We start from the raw sequence: 20,304 nt of genomic DNA, 5'->3' as shown, positions 1-20,304 counted from the left end.
CAGCTGGTGCTAACAAACAGCATGTAGCGTGCTGGTCACACTGGTCCCTGATAATCAGTGTGGTGGGGTTTGTAGCTTACACGCTGGTTCCTCCAGCCATGCCATGGTCTGCTGTTCCAGGCAAAATACAATTACTGTCCTCTTAAGTCCAACACAGTCAGTTTGCACCAAGCAGTCCACCTGCTCCCCTCATTTCGTTTCCGTGGTACTGCAGAGGATTTGATGGCTGAAATGACTCGTCCCGCTTCGTTTCTCACCCAGTCTTTAAAACTCACAGACACACTTCCTGTAAGAGAAGCAGTTTGAACGTGTTCATGACGACTAACAGCTCATTTTGCTAAAACGTGCTTCTTACACTAACTCGTCTGTTTTGTCTTTTGGTTGCTGCTCCGCCCCCCCTCCCCCTCATCAGTTACTAAGAGACGCAAAGCCCACCTGAAGAGGCTGGACCGCCGCTGGACCCTCGGCGGTATAGTTAACCGCCAGCAGAGCAGAGGTGAACATGAAAACACACAAACACAAACAGAGACACACACACAGGACTTTTACATTTTGCAGTTTTTGTCATCAGATGCATGTTTCTCTGGTGACCCCATCTGATCTTGTGTGTCCCTGTATGACCCTGTGTGTCCCTGTGTGACGTGACCCTGTGTGTCCCTGTGTGACCCTGTGTGTCCCTGTGTGTCCCTGTGTCTCCCTGTGTGTCTCTGTGTGTCCCTGTGTCTCCCTGTGTGTCTCTGTGTGACCCTGTGTGTCCCTGTGTGTCTCTGTGTGTCCCTGTGTGACCCTGTGTGACCCTGTGTGTGTCCCTGTGTGTCCCTGTGTGTCTCTGTGTCTCCCTGTGTGTCTCTGTGTGACCCTGTGTGACCCTGTGTGTGTCCCTGTGTGACCCTGTGTGTCCCTGTGTGTCTCTGTGTGACCCTGTGTGTCTCTGTGTGACCCTGTGTGTGACCCTGTGTGTGTCCCTGTGTCTCCCTGTGTGTCTCTGTGTGTCCCTGTGTGTCCCTGTGTGTCCCTGTGTGTCTCTGTGTCTCCCTGTGTGTCCCTGTGTGTCTCTGTGTGTCTCTGTGTGACCCTGTGTGACCCTGTGTGTCTCTGTGTGTCCCTGTGTGTCCCTGTGTGACCCTGTGTGTCCCTGTGTGTCTCTGTGTCTCCCTGTGTGTCCCTGTGTGTCCCTGTGTGTCTCTGTGTCTCCCTGTGTGTCCCTGTGTGTCTCTGTGTGACCCTGTGTGACCCTGTGTGTCCCTGTGTGTCCCTGTGTGACCCTGTGTGTCCCTGTGTGTCTCTGTGTCTCCCTGTGTGTCCCTGTGTGTCCCTGTGTGTCTCTGTGTCTCCCTGTGTGTCCCTGTGTGTCTCTGTGTGTCTCTGTGTGACCCTGTGTGTCCCTGTGTGTCCCTGTGTGTCTCTGTGTCTCCCTGTGTGTCCCTGTGTGTCCCTGTGTGTCTCTGTGTGTCCCTGTGTGTCCCTGTGTGTCTCTGTGTGACCCTGTGTGTCTCTGTGTGTCTCTGTGTGACCCTGTGTGACCCTGTGTGTCTCTGTGTGTCCCTGTGTCTCCCTGTGTCTCCCTGTGTGTCCCTGTGTGTCTCTGTGTCTCCCTGTGTGTCCCTGTGTGTCTCTGTGTGACCCTGTGTGACCCTGTGTGTCCCTGTGTGTCCCTGTGTGACCCTGTGTGTCCCTGTGTGTCTCTGTGTCTCCCTGTGTGTCCCTGTGTGTCCCTGTGTGTCTCTGTGTCTCCCTGTGTGTCCCTGTGTGTCTCTGTGTGTCTCTGTGTGACCCTGTGTGTCCCTGTGTGTCCCTGTGTGTCTCTGTGTCTCCCTGTGTGTCCCTGTGTGTCCCTGTGTGTCTCTGTGTCTCCCTGTGTGTCCCTGTGTGTCTCTGTGTGTCCCTGTGTGTCCCTGTGTGTCCCTGTGTGACCCTGTGTGTCTCTGTGTGTCCCTGTGTGTCCCTGTGTGTCTCTGTAGGGGCGATCGTGGCTCAAGAGTTGGGAGTTCGCCTTGTAATCGGAAGGTTGCCGGTTCGAGCCCCGGCTTGGACAGTCTCGGTCGTTGTGTCCTTGGGCAAGACACTTCACCCGTTGCCTACTGGTGGTGGTCAGAGGGCCCGGTGGCGCCAGTGTCCGGCAGCCTCGCCTCTGTCAGTGCGCCCCAGGGTGGCTGTGGCTACAATGTAGCTGCCATCACCAGTGTGTGAATGTGTGTGTGAATGGGTGGATGACTGGGTGTGTAAAGCGCTTTGGGGTCCTTAGGGACTAGTAAAGCTATACAAATACAGACCATTTACCATTTCTGTGTGGCCACAAAGATCTGTGCAACAGTTCAGGGTAAATGAGATGTTAGAGGTTAATAATTTGGAGACTGTTTAAGATAAAATGACTCTTTGATGTGTGGTCCTGTCTCAGCAGCATTAAGTGGGAGCTGTTGTGTTCTTCATTATTTCCTGGATGTGGATGTTTGTGTTAAACGTGGCCAAAGTGAACGATTAAGTCAAGTAGGGCGCTCGGTGTTTGTAATCCCTGTGAGTTAGAAGCTCAGGCTGTTCTAACACGAGTCCTTTTGTCAGGCTCGGTCTGCTGCTCGATACACTAATACAGTGTTTTTAATCACACAGCTGTAGCTGCAGCTCTCCTTTCACGTAATCTGCATCGGTGAACAACTAACACAAAAACAACAAGTGGCCCAGTATCTGCAGCATATTGGGTGGCCATGAGTCAGCTCTGACAGTAAAATCTCAAATCTTGCTCCCTCAGACGTGGAACGCTCCCCGGCTCTCGCTGAGAAGCAAAATAATTGGACCGCATTAAACAGATTTAGATAATGAAGCTCGGCACCCGCAGCACGAGCGCCGCGACCTCAACGGCCGCCGAGCCCCGTCATGTAAATGGTTGCGTAACAGTGTTGTTGCTTCATTAGCTTTGAAAGGCTGTTTATGACTTTCACATTTCAGTTTGAATTTTTGGATACTTGTGGTTTTGTCGAGTCATTTTTGCGTAAATGCTGAAACGTGAGAGAAACAAACAAGCGTCTCTTTGCTGAGGAGCGAGCCGGCGCTTTCTAATCCAGACTGTCGGTTTGTCGCCTTGTAGCTGTGCCGTGTTTACGGAAGCTCGTCCCGAGCCCAGAAAACAAGGGAAAACCTCTAAGAACCATCTTTGTTTCTCTTTACATTCCCCGACTGAAGCGCTGCGTCCACTCAGTCCTGGACCAGCAGGCAGCAGAGCACTGATTAATGGTTAATCCGACCCGGCTGATCTACAGAGTGGGCTCCTGATGGAAGTGTTGAAGTTGACCTAAAGCGGGCTGTAAATGAGAGCAGTATGATGGAGATGGAGTTGTACGTCACGGCCACGTTAGAGAAAGGTGGAGGTGGTCAACACGTACAAGTACCTCGGGCTGTGGGTGGACAACAACCTGGACTGGTCATGCAACACAGAGCACCTGTATAAAAAAGCCCAAAGCCGACTGTACTTCCTCAGGAGGCTGAGGTCTTTTAACATCTGCAGGAAGCTGCTGAGGATGTTTTACCAGTCGGTGGTTGCTGGAGTACTTTTCTATGCTGTGGTGTGCTGGGGGAGCAGCACAGCAAAGAAGGACTCATCCAGGCTGGAGAAACTGATCAGGAGGGCTAGCTCTGTGGTCGGCATGAAGCTGGACACTCTGGTGACAGTGGCATTGCTGGACATTATGAACAATGCTGGGCATCCTCTGCACACGGCCATAACTCCTCTCTGGAGGGGAGAGGGAGGGGAGACAGGAGGACAGAGGAGGGGGGAACAACTAAGCTGTAGTGCCTCTTCACTTCACTGTGCAATACTTTTTGTTAATATCCAACAGTGCAATAGACTTCAATACTTGAAACGTGCAGTTCCCTTGTATTCTTGTTCCTATTTATTCTATTTATCCCTTTCGTATATTTTATTTACACATGTCTCTGTATTTATATATATGTGTATATATAATATTCTGCTCACGTTCTGTAACTTGCTGTGCTCTTGGAAACAGAGGAACCCACCTGAGGGATTAATAAAGTTTTATCTTATCTGAAATGTGGTTGAGAAGCAGGGGGGCATTACTCATTCACATCTCCCACTCAGCTGGTTATGAATTCAGAGTGGGGACCTCTTTGTCACCAGCCGTAGTGGCTAATGTAGAAATATTAAAGGTTTACCGCTTCGTTCATGGAATGTGACCATACGGGTCGGCCATGTCCGCGGGAATGTCGCCTGACTACAGCTGCGTCTCCCAGAACGACCCAACGATCCAATGGAAAGTGTGAAAGTGGGGCAGCGGCCCAATCTGTAGCCTGCTTTTAATCACACAGACCTCTGCAGCGTGGATGAGTCACTCGACTAGCTGTCGCCACCAGAGAACCAAGCTGCTCTCTAATTCCTGCTGTTTAAGACACCTTAGCTTTTTAGCTTTTATTGCTCGGTGGTGTCGTTCCAATTTTGTGATGTTGGTACACACCGTGCCTCCATTAAAACGTTTCTGGGTGGTGAAAGTAAAATGTGAAAGTCCCAGACACACAGTGAGGCTGCTGGTGCGACGCTGGTTAGAAAGTTGTTGCTTGAACTGTGGAGGATAGTGTGCGAGCAGGGCGTGTTGGAGCTCTACTGCTGTGAAACGCTGCGTTTACCTTCAGGGGCGGGCTTTCCCAACCACCATCAGGCGCATTAGTGTGGACGTAGCCTCCGTTCAGCTGTTAATCAAGGGCCCTGATGGAAGCAGCTTTTGTGGTGTAACAGGACTCCAGAAGTCAGTTTGTCAGCGACTGTGAAGATCTGTGTTATCAGTGAATCCCGAGCTTTCAGGTGTTTACAGGGCATTAGCATTGCTAATTTGACATGACGGGGCGACCTGTGGTCAACACAGTTGACCCCGTAAACCCCGTCTGTCACCCTATATGAACTGGAGTAACCACAAAAACATCAGAGCGATGGGAACAGCAGGTTTTATATGAGAGGCACACGACCTGTTCCCAGCATACGGCCCAAAAATATGAGAATTGAATCAACATCGATCCGCTACAAAGATGTTTTTGATCTGTCCTGCAACATATTTAGTAACGGAGGCAGAGAACGAGCCTGCTGAGGTTTACTGGCTGAAAAGGTCGTCCCGATGACGTGAGGTCACAGACGAGTTTCACGGCAGCGAGTGCTCCTGGCTGCAAACAGGCTAAAGACTCCTGGACCGGTCGCCTTTTTTCCACCATCAGAAACAGTCTCAGCATTAAAGCTGGAGCAGTGCTCACTGTAGTCATGTCAGACTTCAGCTCTCGTGGCTTTTTCGTCCACCGCCGCTCTCGACTGCGGCCCAACGTCCTAGGCGCTTTATGCTGCCTGGCAACCAGATGGTTTGGGTCTGCTACCAGGAGCTGCAGAAAGCTGAGTGAAGCAGAGAAAAGTGTGGAAAACTTGGGTTATTCCACCGAATGGAGCCCCCACCCCCCCGTCCCCGGCTGCTAATGCGTTCCTGAGCTAGAGCTCCATGCAGACGCTTCAGATGTAGTTTGATTTAGCAAAGGACAAAAACAAAGACTGATCACAGGAGATTTATGTTCTCTCAGGATGCAATTTGCTAATGGGAGAACAGTCGCTCTCACACCCTGCTGACACAGCTTCACTGGAGACCTTGACTCAAATTCAATTACAGCACATCTCCTCACGTTGATTCATCCTGACACAAAGCCAGGTCAGGGTGTCTCGACCTGTCGGTGGTGGTGGATCAGCTGCTGACGGCAGGGGTGGGGCGTCCCTGAGGTTTATCACCGCGCTGTTGTTTGCAGCACTGATTTACAGTCCCGCCCACTCGGCTCGCGGCTCTGTGACGCCAGCAACGCGTGAATTCGGAGACGGACGCACGTGTACAGCTCACGAAAAAACAAACACAGATGAGATTAATTGAATCTTTCATCTTTTCTTCCAGATGAAAGAATTAGAGACAACAAACTGATGCACACGCTCGGCTCGAGACGACCATAACAACATTTATCAGATGCCTCAGATCTGACTCTTGCAGATGGACAGAGAATAACAAGTGCTCACCTCCACACCCAGTGTGTTTTTGAGTGCAGGTTCTGGGTCAGTAATTCCACTCTGCTGCACATTAGTGGACCAAAGACGTGAGCTTTAAAGGGAGCGCTCGTGCTGGGTGAAACAGGAAAGGCTGTGACGTAGGTTTACTTAGGTTTATCCTAACAGGGTTTTAATTGTAGTAAAATACTGTAATTCTGTAATTATTAGGAAACCGTGATCTGCGTTACAACAGCTGCCATTTGTATTCATGCATCAGACGTGCAGCAGCCTCGTGACCACCATCAGCACCAGCTGCTGCTTCTGGATCTTCTCTCTTTGAGAGCTGCGTGGTAATGATTCTGAATCTGGGTTCATGTAGCCTGAGCGAGGCCTAAAGGTTCCGCCTGTAGAGGGCGCCGTTTGCTATTTATGTGCAGGTCAAAGACGAGAGGTTCGTGTTTCTGTTGGTGTGCAAATGGTGTCTAAAGTGGGTCACACTGACCGTTTTCTCCCTCTGAGATGGTGTAATCTACAGCAGTGTGAGACTTTTCAATGATCTTGTTTCCTCTCTCCTTTACCCCCGCAGAGGAGAAATATGTGACGATCCAGCCGTACACCAGCCAAGGAAAAGACGAGGTGAGCTTTGAGAAAGGGGTCACCGTGGAGGTCATCCAAAAGAACCTGGAGGGCTGGTGGTACATCAGGTGGGTAAACGGTGCACGCCAAACCCGCACATTTCACCGCGAGGCTGTTGCTCGTCGTTGTCTCGGCGATCAGAGCAACAATTTCCTGGAGCTCTCATTTGCATAATGGCGCCGAGAAGAAAGCGTTAACATATGGTGGCGTCAGGGCCGCCTGCGTGTTTGCACGTGTGTGTCGTTTACTCAGCCGGTGTGTATTTCCTCACAGTTGTTCAGTTCCTCGAGTCCCCGGGCGCTCCGCTGCACAGCTGATTACTATCACATGACGCCTTGTGGAGCCTCACATACCAACGCGTACACAAACATGGATCCAGAGCTCCTGTTTGAGGCGCGTACGCGAGCTGCCGTGTGTGCACTTGTCATGTACACTGACTGCTTTCCTAACAGCTTGTTCGCTCTTTGGCACTCCCTGCAGTGCACACAGAGTCATTTCTGAGCACCGTGTCCAACAGAAAATAATCCTGCAGATGCATGTCTGAGTCACGCTGCTCTCAGTGGGCCCTTCTTTAAACAGCAAAGTCCATGCATGAAGCTTTTTTAGTTACGGGGACTCCTTGTGGTCGCAGTTGGGAGTCGTGAAACGGAAAACAGGGAACAGTCGCGTCTCTTCTGTGCCGGGGAAATGACTCGGAGTTTCATTTGGAGCATTACTTATTGTTTCACTAAGCACTCTGAAATTACTCGTTTAGCATAACAATGTCTGCTTAAATGTGGGGAAGCAGCATCTCTTTGCATCTATTATGCATTCTCTTTACTTGCCTTTGGCTACTCACATCACCAGAATTAAAATTGTGCCTTTATTGCAACACACAGGATCTGACTCGGTGTGATTTCATGCATTTTTAAACACTCGAAATTGTGGAATTTTTCAGTTATTTATTAACTGTACGTATAGCTCATAGTGGCATCATGCACTAAGTTAGGATGGTACTCGAGTGCATTAAAGCTCTGCTGCGATACATTCAGTCATTACTCAAATCACACGTTTTTTTCTGAGTGTATTAAAATGCGCTAAATGAAGCTCCCATGCTGAGCTCATTACACTACTGTTACTACACAGCTGCAGTAGGAAACAGTAGCACACACACACACACATGTATGTACCAAGGTGTACTGAATGCTGGCTCATTGTTGGGAGCAGAGCAGTGATGGAGAGGGAAGACCTGGATGTCAGCTGGAGTTTTAAAAAATGGCTTCAGCGAGAGATTCAATCAGTGTTAAAAAATAACATCATGATCTAAAGTCTAAATGAATTCAATTAATTTCAGTTTTATTTACACAGCGCCAAATCACAACAGCAGTCACCTCAAGCTGCTTTATATTGTAAGGTAGACCCTACAATAATACATACAGAGAAGAACCCAACAATCATATGAGCAGCACTTTGGCGACAGTGGGAAGGAAGAACTCCCTTTTAACAGGAAGAAACCTCCGGCAGAACCAGGCTCAGGGAGGGGCGGGGCCATCTGCTGTGATTGGTTGGGGTGAGAGAAGGAAGACAGGATAAAGACATGCTGTGGAATTCACTCCCGAATGCAGGCTCAAAGTGCTTTATGTTGGAAAATTGCAATATTAAATAAAGAGAGCGCTCCCTCCACCTGTGAGCAAGAACCTGGCAATAGCAGGAAGAAAGAACTCCCTTTTAGCAGGAAGAGAACCAGGATCAGGGAGGGTCAGGGGAAACTAATAAGAGTGAAACCTGAGATTTTGCAGTGGGACAGCAGGTCACTCCTGGCACAGTCTACTTCCTGCTCTGTGCTGTATGGAAAGGGCAGCTTTACCTGATCCTGAGTTCAATCATAATAATGAAGGGAACATAAACTCGATGTCATATTAAACGTTCTGTCTTTATGTGTTTGGGCTGCAGGTATTTAGGGAAAGAGGGCTGGGCCCCGGCCTCCTACTTGAAGAAGATTAAAGAGGATTTCTCCCCACGGAAGAAGACGCTGACGGGCCCCGTGGAGATCATCGGAAACATCATGGAGATCAGCAACCTGCTGCAAAAGAAGTCTGTTAGCGAGAAGGACATCCAGACAGACGGAGAGGGCGGAACCACGCCGGAACGCCACTTCTCCAAGAGCGAGATCAGCCTGCCGATGCCCTCCGAAATCAACGCCGCGACAGGCCGCAGGCTGAGCGCGGGCCGGGACACCAACAGCCCGTGTCTCGGAATAGCGGCGAGCGCCGCCCTGAATGAGAATAAAGCGAGAGGCGAGCCGGGCTCCCCGGCTGTTGCAAGAGTGGCACCGCACAGAGTGGAAATCGGTGAGAGAACGTGTTGTGTGTAAAGGTTAAAGTTCAGCCTAAAGCTTGAATGCAACATTAAGACGTGCCCCTTTCCATTTGTGCAGGATTCGGCGCCGTAGGTAAGCTACACGGCTGCTGCATCTAACCGCGCTCTGTCACACTAACCTTTGATGTGATAACATGCTCGGTGTGTGTTTCGGCCTCGGTTTCACTCACAAACTAAGAACCTGTGGTCAGTTTGTGGTTACTAAGACATCGCTCGGCTCCACCCATCCATCCTTTGGGACGAGCCCATTTTTTAACAAGCCGATGCTCCACACATGGCGTCCAAAGCCAGGACAAAATTAGTCTTTCAAATCTTACTTTTGCTTGTCTTTAAATATGTTGTCCTTTCCAGTGTGACATAATTCATCTTAGAACTAAATGTTTGGTGTTTGTTTGTTACAGCGAGTGTCAACCTTTTACTTTGGTCGTTTTTCTGAATTATTCTTAATAAAATCTTGTTATTTTTAATCAGGGTCTCCTAATCTGCGGCAAAAACCTCCCCCCAGAAGAGACGCCAACTTGGTAAGACTCCAGTTTGGCTTCTGCTTACTGACAAACCCAGAGCGCCTTTCCTGCGTGCTCACTGATGTTGCCATGCTTCTGCTGAAGTACACGTGATCACAGTCGAGACTCTTCTTGTGTTTAAGAAGACAGCTGCAAAATCTTTCAGTGCAAGGATAAATACCAATAAATAATATAAAAAGAGAAAAAATCTAATTGGCTCTCAGACTACTGCAGGAGTTGCATAGCAACCATTGAGGCACATTTACACATTTTCAGCATGTCTGCGATTGTCCCGGTATCGCACGTGCACACCTTACATTTACCCTCATATTTATATATCATGATTGCATGCAGTCATAAATCACATCTTATGTTTTATGTGTGTCAGATACAGGATGGCTCAACGTGAGCGGCTCACTTCTCTCTCTCTTTGCTGTACAGGGCTTCCAGTTACCCAAGCCACCAGAGCCCCCTGCTGTGGAAGCAGAGTATTACACTATAGCAGATTTCCAGTCCTCGATCTCTGATGGCATCAGTTTCCGTGGAGGACAAAAGGCTGATGTAAGAGGCCAGATCTACAGTGCTGTCGCTCAGATGAGACGGGGCCTGTTGAATACGTATGCAGACTGAGTGCTCCCCCGATAGGCAGGAAAGCTGAGGCACAAAGGAGACGACCTTGGATACTGTGTGTGAAAGTGATGACGTAGACAGAATTCACTGTGCAGGATTCAGGATGAGGGTGGAGATAATGACAGAGATTCCTTCAGGGTTTTTTTATTAAGTTATACTGAGGTGATTCTTTTAACGACTGCAGTAACAGATGCATCATTGATCTTATTACAGTATTACTCAGTCTTTAATCACTAGTATGTAGCAAACACATATATATATATATATATATATAAGTGAGTATTTGTTCCAGTAACTCTTTACTCCTTGTTGTGCAGGTAATAGAGAAGAATCCTGGAGGCTGGTGGTACGTGCAGATTGGGGAGATGGAGGGCTGGGCCCCCTGCTCCTACATCGACAAGCGCAAAAAGCCCAACCTCAGTCGTAGGTCCAGCACACTGACCCGCCCCAAAGTCCCTCCTCCAGCTCCACCTGTCAAAAAACAAGAATCTGAGGAGGCTCCGCCTTCTGCTAACTCTTCCTCCAAAACCACAGAGGTGCCTAGCAGGGCTGTGTACGAAGAACCTGAATATGATATTCCTGCAGTCGGATGCGAAGGTGAGCCTGAACCGGATCCCCTGAAGGACGAGCGTTCCCGCGATGTGAAGATCAACAGTGTGGTCAGCGACAAGTACAGCAGCTCCCCTCCATCCTGCAAGGCCTCCCCTCCCGTTTGCAAGGCCTCCCCTCCTTCCTGCAAGGCCTCCCCTCCTTCCTGCAAAGCCTCCCCTCCCGTTTGCAAAGCCTCCCCTCCCGTTTGCAAGGCCTCCCCTCCTTCCTGCAAGGCGTCCCCTCCTGTCTGCAAGGCGTCTCCAGTTTTCGCCCATCGAAGAACCTCCTTCAGGTCTGTAGAGGAGGTTGCTAAGGAGGAGTGTATCTATGAGAATGATGGCTTCAGGCCGAGCGGCGGTGTTGAAAGAACCCTGACTAAAGGTTCCAGTGAGCCTAACTCCCCACGGAGCTACCATTCCTCCACAGTCCCAAGAAAACCCTCCGGATCTTCGCCTCTACCTGGCAGGCCCATGAAAACCATGACACCAGAGATGAGTCGGAGAAGCCAGACCCTGGGCAGACACATAGATATCAGCTTCAGATCCCAGGATAACAGCCCTCACTCGTCATCAGATGAATTGAGCAGAGGCTCCAAGAAAGGCCCTGTCTTCAACCGGGAGGTGGAGCAGAGAATAGGCCAGAGCCCCTCCACCAGGCCCAAGCCTTCCGTCAGACCTAAGCCCCTTTTGACCAAATCAGAGCCCCAGAGTCCAGAGAGGATGGACATCACCTCTCTGAGACGACAGCTGAGGCCTACGAGTCAGTTTAGACATAGCCTCAAACCTTCTCGCGGGGAGGACTCTGAAACAGCTTCTGTTATATCATCAGAGGACTCGGTGTGTTCACGCAGTACCTCAGATCTCTCCTCTGTTTACTCCAAAGGAAGCCGTGGTGACTCCGATGTGGAGGGCCCCAATCTCTACCGCTCCGTGGACGCCTATAAGAAAGTCCAGGACTCTGAGATCAGTTTTCCAGCTGGGGCTGAGGTCGAGGTTTTGGAGAAACAGGAGAGTGGTTGGTGGTACATCCGTTGGAGCTCCGAAGAAGGCTGGGCTCCCTCATACTACCTGGAACCTGTCAGACAAATGGGCGACGGTGGTGGCTTAGACGGACACGGGAGTGGTGGGAGTAAGTCCAACAGCCTGGAGAAGAATGAGCAGCATGTTTTGGCCCTCAATAACATTAATATTCAGGGCCTGACGCAGCAGCATCAAGGCTTGAGGAGGAACTCCCCACCGATTCCTTCCAAGCCTCCCGGCGGCTTCTCGAAGCCATCTGGGATGGTTAATGGAGGGGTGAGGATGAGGAACGGGGTACGCCAGGTGGCGGTGAGGCCTCAGTCTGTATTTGTCACCACTACGCAGCCAGCCAAGGACACGCACTACACAACAGGGTCCTTGAGAAGGAACGAGTCGCTGGGCAGGAGCGATCACTATGGTTCTGGTTCTGCCACTCTTGGAGTTCGCCGAAATGCCTCATTCAGCACCGTGCGGCCACACGTAGTTGTTGAAAGCCAAACGAGGCCTGCCGAACGCTCCAGTCTGTCTTCGGGGAGCGCGTTCAGCACAAGCAATGTCCAAGACGCCCTGAGCAGAGTTAACCAACGCAACGGTATCCCCGTGTCCACGGTCAGACCCAAGCCCTTGGAGAAGAGCCAGCTGATCCACAACAACCTTGGCAGGGATGTGTATGTGTCCATTGCCGATTACCGTGGCGACGAGGAGACCATGGGGTTCACAGAGGGAACCTGTCTGGAGGTGTTGGAGAGAAACCCCAATGGGTGGTGGTACTGCCAGGTGCAGGACAGCCTGGTTCCCCGCAAAGGCTGGGTCCCCTCTAACTACCTTGAGCGGAAAAAATAAAGGCAAGCCTACATCCGTAGCCACGCCCACCCCCAGCCCCCATTCCCCGCTCTAGGCCCATGGGCGGCGGCATCACTCCTTGAGAATGTTACCCGCAATCTCCCTTAAGCAATATGTCGTTGAAAATTGACATACGGTCAGACTGTGTAAGGAGAAAGATGTTTTAATCTGATAAAAAAGGACACTTTTAGTGCTGGTTTACTAAAATTTATACGAAAGGAGTGGGAAGATTTTCAATATTTTACCTGGAAGCAGAGACAGAAACATGGAATTGGCCACACTGGTTGAGGAAGTTCAAGGTGGATGCTGTGTCTGACACGTAAACTGGTCTAACTGGGAGCGATGACCTCTTAAAGAGGTTTGTGTCATGTAACACAGAAGCGGAGAAGAGTAGTGGCTACGCTCATCCTGCCCATCACTGACTACGATGGCCAATAAGTGCCTTTTGTATTTGGTCACCTGAACGAAGGTTCTAAATGGTGGATGGCAAACCAGTAAATCAACCAAATCTTTACAGAGTGCCATAGTCCTATGAACACCACCGAGAGCGTTTCTATACAAAGTTACGAGTTCGAAGCGCAAAGTTTGGATTTAGACGTCTTCAGTTCGATAAAGAAAGAAAAGCACGAGTGAAGGGACTCAAGTTCCCAGAAGATTTATTTGTTTTAAGCCACAAAGTCATCAAACAAAGACGATAGTTGAATCTCATCATCACAACTTCTCTTTAGTTTGTTTCTGTTAACGTGTCTCGTGCTGATGCAAGTCTTCCTTAGAGAATTATTTCTGCTTTCTTGTGACATCTGTTTTCCACCGACAGCCTTGAATTGGACGAGCCAAAGCTCGACTCTGGCAGAATAGACGGCTGACGCTCGGTTTCTGTAAACTGTTTCTATCAAAGATACCACAGAAATATCTTAGTGTCATTTTTCCTGGATGTAGTCATCTGGGAGAACAAATTTATTTAAAAAAACCAACAAACCTGTGAAACTTGAAAAATACAGAACAAGCAACGGAACAATGAGACCTCATACAAGCGTAAGGATAACCTCATTGCACAGCTTTTAGCTCCAGGAACTAATGATTTTGTGTATATTGTGTTGTCATAATGCAGCTATTGAGGTGATGAATTGCAAGCATACTGGAAACGTAGTGAAATAACTTTAATCCAGGGATTTATTTGAATAGATTAGAGGCCAAAATGTGATCGAACCAAAGAGAGATATCACTTCATTGGCAGTTTTGGGGATTTTACCGTTTACTTACGGTACAAATGGTAACACACTTTCACCAAACTGCCTAAAACGAGGTTTCTATCAGTATCTGGAAGCACTTGAAGGAAGTGAACAGTTAATTGTAATATCAGATATTGCTGTGCAGTATTGGGATTTAAACAGAGACTAGAGTAGCTATTTTATTGTTATTAGCGACTGTTTGAAATGTGACGGTAGAAATAATTCTTCCAAAAGGAGTCAAAGTTCAAAATTCTGATGGCTGATGTTCAAGACTGCTGAAATACATTTTCTAACGAACACAAACTTCTCATTATGTTCCTGCTGGACAGTATCATAGTACTAAACAAAGTGCAGTACCTGCTAGATCGCAGTTATCTATTTTAACAAAACCATATTTGTGTTTTTGTGGTCTCTCTGTGATCGCACACCGACAATAACGAGGAACGAAGTGGTTCTGTTTTGTGAGTTAGTGCACTTTAAAAACTGCTTTTATGGTGCATTAATGTAAAGATGCAGTAAAAACTCAGCATGTTATTTATTGAATGTTTTTTTGTAATTATTTCATATTTTCCAAACAGGAGGATGAGTTCTGCTCTCAGTGGCAGGAGATTTGGTCAAATTGGAGACCTCTTGTGGTAATTGAAAGGTACTACAACGTGACTTTGAGGCTTTCCTGCAGTCCTACCTCAGTGCAATAAGAAATGCGCTGCTGGTCAGTGAGTCTCCACAAAAACTGTTTTGTTTTTAATCTTAGTGCAGCTAAAACTGTTTTATTGCACATTTTGTTTCGCATTGGGCAAGAATTTAGTTTCTGAAAAGTGATTTTTTTTTTTTCTCGATGCTGTTTGCTGCAGCTTTAGCAACTCATGGGCACTTCCTTCATCTTTATTGTGCTTTACATAATGCCTGATAAAAGCATATTTATAATGAATAGTATTATTATTTCCACAGTTCCCCTCATTCAAACAGAAACCATCAGCGTGTCCTGTGATGGTAATAAAATCACTGATGTATGGACCTATAAATAAAACCAGTAACCGTCTGGGTGCTGACAGGCCCCATCCTTTGAGACGAAGGCATTATGTAAATGTGTCGAATCACTCTGAACATTTCGCTCCAGCACATTCATTATTATTATTATTATTATTATTGCATATCGCTTTGTTTGATTGAGCTGAACTTACTTGTAAGGGAATCGTTCTGTGTCGAGCCTGCGTTTAGCTGTGTAGCATCTTTATTCATGCTTTTACTTCGTTTTTCTTATTTCCTCTTTTTTTCTTTCGTTCTGAACCCACGAGGAAATGTGCAATAGATTAAAAAAAAAGAAGAAGAAAAAAGACAAAAACGCTTCAGCGAAAGGAGGAAGGTCATAGTGGGCCGGGAGTAGATGTTCCCGGTCAGGCTGCCGGTCACGAGGCTTTTGCCGTCTTTTCCAGTGTGTCATGTTTAAGTCTGTTTTCAGAGAGCAGGTGTGCGAGGTCCTGACGTCAGAGCACTCGTCGGACCAAAGCAGCGACGTGATGAACTAACACGAGGATGTCTGCTCCCGCGACCTCCGTCAGCTGACCCATTCTGTAGTGACATTACAGCCATCTGGGATCTTCGTCACAGACATAGAGTCGCTGGCCCACCATCATCATCATCGTTCGGGGCTCTCAGCTGTCACGTTTGTGCCTGAATGGAATTCTTTGATTGTTTCTGTGTTGTTGTTTTCTTCCTCCTCTCCCTCTGGACTGTGTCCTCTGCCCACCTGCTTGGATGCCTCTTTTGACATTTACCCCCACGGCTGTCAGACCAAGTCTTTTCGTCAGCGATCACCGCGGCGATGTTGACCTTTGGGACCGCCGGCTGGCAAAGTGACGTCGACGCCAGCGTCTCGGCGGTAAACAAAACACCTGGGAGACGAACGCTCCTTCAGGCCGTTTCAGTTCAATCCATCAACTTCCAGGATAAACACCAAAAAGAGAAAATCCTGTTTTTCCCCCCACGCTGTCTTTGCAGAGAGATCGTGCTGTTCGCAGAGGCCGACGCGCAGAGCCCGGTCCTTTTTGGGGGTCGGCTGACTTTGTGTTTAACTCCACGTTTAAATTCGCAGATTTCTGAAACTCGTTTTCAGTCAAAGCTGGAAGCCAGTTCTGAAACCTTCTTACTGTCACTGCTGACCGCCGAACAGACACGCCCGTCTGTGAGCCGTCTGTTTTCAGCCCGTTGCCTCCGCTCACGTTGGGTTTCTGACTTTTAGACGAAGAAACACAAAAACTGAAAGAGCTCAAAGCTGACAGCTCCGAAACTCCCAGATCAGCATTTGTTTGCTGAAGATGAAATTTCTCAGCAGGTCACTGGACAAGAAATAGTCCCTTTAAATCCCTCATCAGGGCTAAATCGCCAAAAATGTTTATCACGATATACATTTGAAAATTTGCAATAACGATAACTGGCGATATAATTGACGCGAGACAAAATACTTCACAACTCCACAACTTTGATGGTTTTTTGCACTAATAATGTGTTTTCACTTAAACAAGCAGCTGTTTTTCATCTGCATTAAAGCTACATAAACATGTCACAGTGCAAACTCCTCGCTGACAGTTTAACCAAAAGGCGTTTCCAGTGGAAACTGGCCGACAGATCCTCAGCACAACCATGTATAACATCCACAGAACTTAAAAAGAGGTTATACACACGATACGGTAACATTATGTTGAAGCGCAGTACTGTGCTAAACCAGTTCCACCACTGGAGTTGCAGCATTTTTATAAACCAGTTCTGGTTCAACTGTTTCATTCAACGATCCGCTTTCGCCCTCCTCTCTCCGTCGCCGCCGTGCTTTTTCCGCCATGTGCGTATGAAAACAGGCACTGCGCATGCGCGTGTTACCCACGTTCTATCGCCATATTTTCTTATCGTTGCCCAACGTTATACCGGTATTACCGTGAACGGGATGATGTGGCCCAGCCCTGTCCCTCACTTCCTGCTTTTCCAGCGTTTCATCAGTGCTGTCAGTCTGCTTTCACTCTCAGCAGCAAAGTGAAAATACTCAGAGTATAATACGTTGGAGTTTCGCTCTTTAATAACAGCTCTGTTACCGTCCGCTACTTTATGCCTTTCACCTGCAGAGCTCAGCAGGCGTGTCCACGCCAACACGGTTTCCGCGAGTCTTACAGGAAACGCTCGAGTTTTCCATCATCTTCCCGGAGGTCAGCGGAGCGAGACGGCTCCGCTTGGCCGTCTGATTCCTCGCTCTCTCTTTTTATTCTAACAAACGGACAGCGCCTCCCGGGCGCCTTTCCAGTTTTGTGTTTTTGATTCACCTCCGTCTCCTTCCTCGACACAGCCGAGCTGCTGAGATCACAAAGATGCCCGACAGGGTGGAGTGTGTGTATGTGCGTGATGAGATGGATCGTTTGCAGGTGTGTTGGAGAAAAGAGAAGTCGGAGGTCAAGGAGGGGTTTGTAGGATGCAGGCAGACAGACGACGGATCAGATAGCGGATCCGAGGAGACGAGGCGGCTGGGAGGTGAGAGGAGCTCTGCTTTGATTGGAGGGAGATGAACAATGATGTCTTCAACAGGAAGCCCGTTTTATCAAACTCCTTCTAACCTTTCTAGAAACCTCACACCTAATGAGCTCCTCTCCTGAGCCGAGCTGTGAAGTCTCATTACGTCAAACACAGTTTTAATTGAGCCGCTTGAAGTTTCCAAAGTCTGTGAGAAACGACTTGATGGTGCAGCAGCTTCTCTCGGCCTCCCCGCCCGTCTCCAGGTGAACTTCAGAACTGGTCCCACCTCTGATATGAGCTCCTGCTGCTCACATCTCACGCAGCCCCGAGGGTGAGAGCTGAGCCGGCTGGTGGAAAACAGTTTTCAGAATAAGACAAAGGCTTCATGTTTTGCTTTATTCTCTCGTGTTTTTGTTGAGAAAATAATTGAATGTTGTAAAAAGGGTGAGGCGGGATTTGAAGGGCTCGCTGGCTTCTAATGAAATGCCTTCAAGCTGTAAACGAAAGACATAAAAAAGTTTCAGAAGTCGGTGGCAGGCAGAGCGATGGTGGAGGGGATGAAGGCAGGTTGGATAGGAAAGTTTCAGTAAGTGTGTGGGAGCAGGTGAGGTGCATGTAAGGGGGGCTTTGTAGGTTTTTAATTAACGTCTGGTTGCTTGTTAGAGCGTGAGAGCAGAGATGAGCCGCGGATGCTGAGGGCTCATTCTCAAGCAGGTAAAACAGAAGTGCAGAAAATCAGGCGATGCAGATTATTTATGTCACTCTGAAAACTTCCTCATGCAGTCGCAGCCGTTTGAGATGCCAGCAGGCATCAGCAGGAGCTCCAGAGGAGGAGGCTGTGTCGAGGAAGGAGGCGCGCCGCTGTGCCTCGGCGGCGCTTTCTTTGTCTCCGTTTGAATCCCCGTTTCCAGTTAGCACAACAGTGTGTCTTAATTAACCTCAGCCAGTCTGATAGTATTTCAGCACTAATGGCTTCCCAATAAAGAACGCCGTGGCTTCCTGCGTGGGAGACGGCGCCCAGCGCTGTGGCCGAGGCGAGCTGTCACAAGTGACTGATGCTGAGTGACAGCTGAAGTAGTATTTTAATGGCAAAGGCGGTGCCTGTTTTTCTTTAACTCACCGGTGCATTTGTAGAGTAGAATCTGTCCCCACCCTGCTGTGGAAAGCAGTGTGCCAAAACAAAGCGCCCGTGGAGCTCGCGATCTCGCGATCTCTTGATTCTGACAAAAACAGTTCGTTACCAGCACGTCAGTAACAACTACAGGCCTCGAGTTGGACCAAAGGAGGTGCTACTCTCTCTTTTCTTTCTGCTTTTATTGCCATGTTTTTAAGCAGGTTCAAACTGTAGCGCATGACTTTAGTCGCCCCCTTCTGGCAGTGAGAGTAACTGCACACTGACAGAAGGAAAAGTTGCAAACGACAAAGATTTTACTTTGTGCGTAAAGGCTTAAAGGTCCTTTTTGTAACTGCTCTCTTCAACTGTAACTAAATGTGTCACCACCAGGGGGCAGCATTTAACAGCGCGCGAGTTGAGATGTTTCCAGATGTTTGCTGCTGTTTCATTGCTGCTGTTGGCCTCCCACTAGACCACCATTGTGTTCCATACGCTGCACCACCCCATGGAGGGACACGCCGCCCTCGTTTTCCCCACATTTCATTGTGGTTAATTTTGGAAGGTTTTAAATTGTATTTACTCGCAGGAATTTACAACAAGTACCTTTAATGAGTGCGCTGTGACGTCTTGGATTTATAACAAAGTCGTGCACTGCAGCTTTAAGCCCTGCAGAGTCCTTGTTTTCAAAAGATATGCCATGAAGAGCCAAATGCAGCTTTATTCAAGACCCCCCCCACACACACACACACACACACACACACACACACACACACACACACACACACACTAATGAGAGCAAACACAGTCCAGATCCCTTCCTGATTGGAGACCTTCTGCACATGTGCATTACTTGTGAAAACAGGACATTTTCTTATCTACGGTCTCATTTTGACGAGTCTTGTTCCTTTTTTTGTATCTTGTACATGTTTACATTGTATCTCGCATTGCCCAAAAGAGAAACAATATTAAATGTATAATCTTTGTTGTTTTAAACCGCCTCCTGTTCATTTGTCTCACGTGTTTCCACAGATAAGCAGCAGCAGACCCCCCCCCCCTCCCCTCTACAGAGTTTGTGACAGCAATATTACTGATTGAGACATTTATCTCCATTCGCCTTATTGTGCAGGCCAGATTAAGTGAGTTTAGATGTGCAGGAGCAGAACGATGCAGCTGGTTATATATAGCGAGAGTTGTGAGGAGGCTGAGAGCGGCGAATGAAGACGAACGAGCGCTCGCAGCCTCAGTTCCTCGCTAAAGAGCGGAGACACAAATTTTTGTTCTCCTGCATCCAAACGTGTGCTCGGAGAGATTTATCACTTCTGTCCAAGGGAATGTGAAATATATGCTCACACCTCTGTGTCGCAAATCTGCACCTCTTATAGGAGAACACAGGTGTTCAGCAGGAAGTGCAGGTCAGGCCGTCACTCAGGAACATGAAATAGAAAGTTCAGATCTCTCCCCTCATACGTTACTGCTCACTGTCAGCTGTTACATTGTAATAAGCGAGCTTCCTCACGCTGGCTACACCACGCGCCGTTTTTAATAGGGGAACCTTCCTCCTGACAAGTGAAGCCTGCGGTCTTTCTCATGCCCACCAGGCTCGTGTTACTCACATATAGTAGCGTCTTAGCAGGGTCCCCGGGGGGTTTCGGATCCACCCCTCAATGCATTCTGGGTAAAAGACAAATTGCATAAAAAGCTGTGCTGATTTATGTATTTTGGGTTTTTTTTTTGACACTTTGCAGAGCAGCAAGCTGGAGATATGAGTTCAAATATTTACATAAACATACATACATACATGTGCATGTATGAACATGTATGCTACATATTTGGGAACCCGTGACCTCCACACTCTTGATTTGTTCCAGTT

The 20,304-nt window shown here is 48.3% G+C and overlaps 1 protein-coding gene across 5 annotated transcripts in view; it reads left to right on the top strand.

The window, feature by feature from the left end:
- The window catches only part of sh3pxd2aa (SH3 and PX domains 2Aa), a 99,351-nt gene extending 79,924 nt beyond the window's left edge, over nt 1–19,427 (top strand). For 2 of the 5 annotated variants that reach the window (XM_085460505.1, XM_085460503.1), the window contains 7 exons: nt 413–496; nt 6,597–6,714; nt 8,579–8,976; nt 9,063–9,077; nt 9,476–9,525; nt 9,949–10,068; nt 10,455–19,427. In XM_085460505.1, the coding sequence (XP_085316631.1) occupies nt 413–496; nt 6,597–6,714; nt 8,579–8,976; nt 9,063–9,077; nt 9,476–9,525; nt 9,949–10,068; nt 10,455–12,590 (2,921 nt within the window). In that variant the 3' untranslated portion in view covers nt 12,591–19,427. The remainder of the gene's footprint in view (nt 1–412; nt 497–6,596; nt 6,715–8,578; nt 8,977–9,062; nt 9,078–9,475; nt 9,526–9,948; nt 10,069–10,454) is intronic. The other 3 variants (XM_085460506.1, XM_085460504.1, XM_085460507.1) reach the window with 2 other exon arrangements.
- Nucleotides 19,428–20,304: the final 877 nt, after the last annotated feature.

This window comes from Copadichromis virginalis, linkage group LG6 (assembly GCF_057382275.1).
Source record: "Copadichromis virginalis isolate Kocher_CV1m ecotype Utaka linkage group LG6, C_Virginalis_male_GT1.1, whole genome shotgun sequence".
NCBI lineage: Eukaryota > Metazoa > Chordata > Actinopteri > Cichliformes > Cichlidae > Copadichromis > Copadichromis virginalis.
This window is presented reverse-complemented; position numbering and strand designations above follow the sequence as displayed.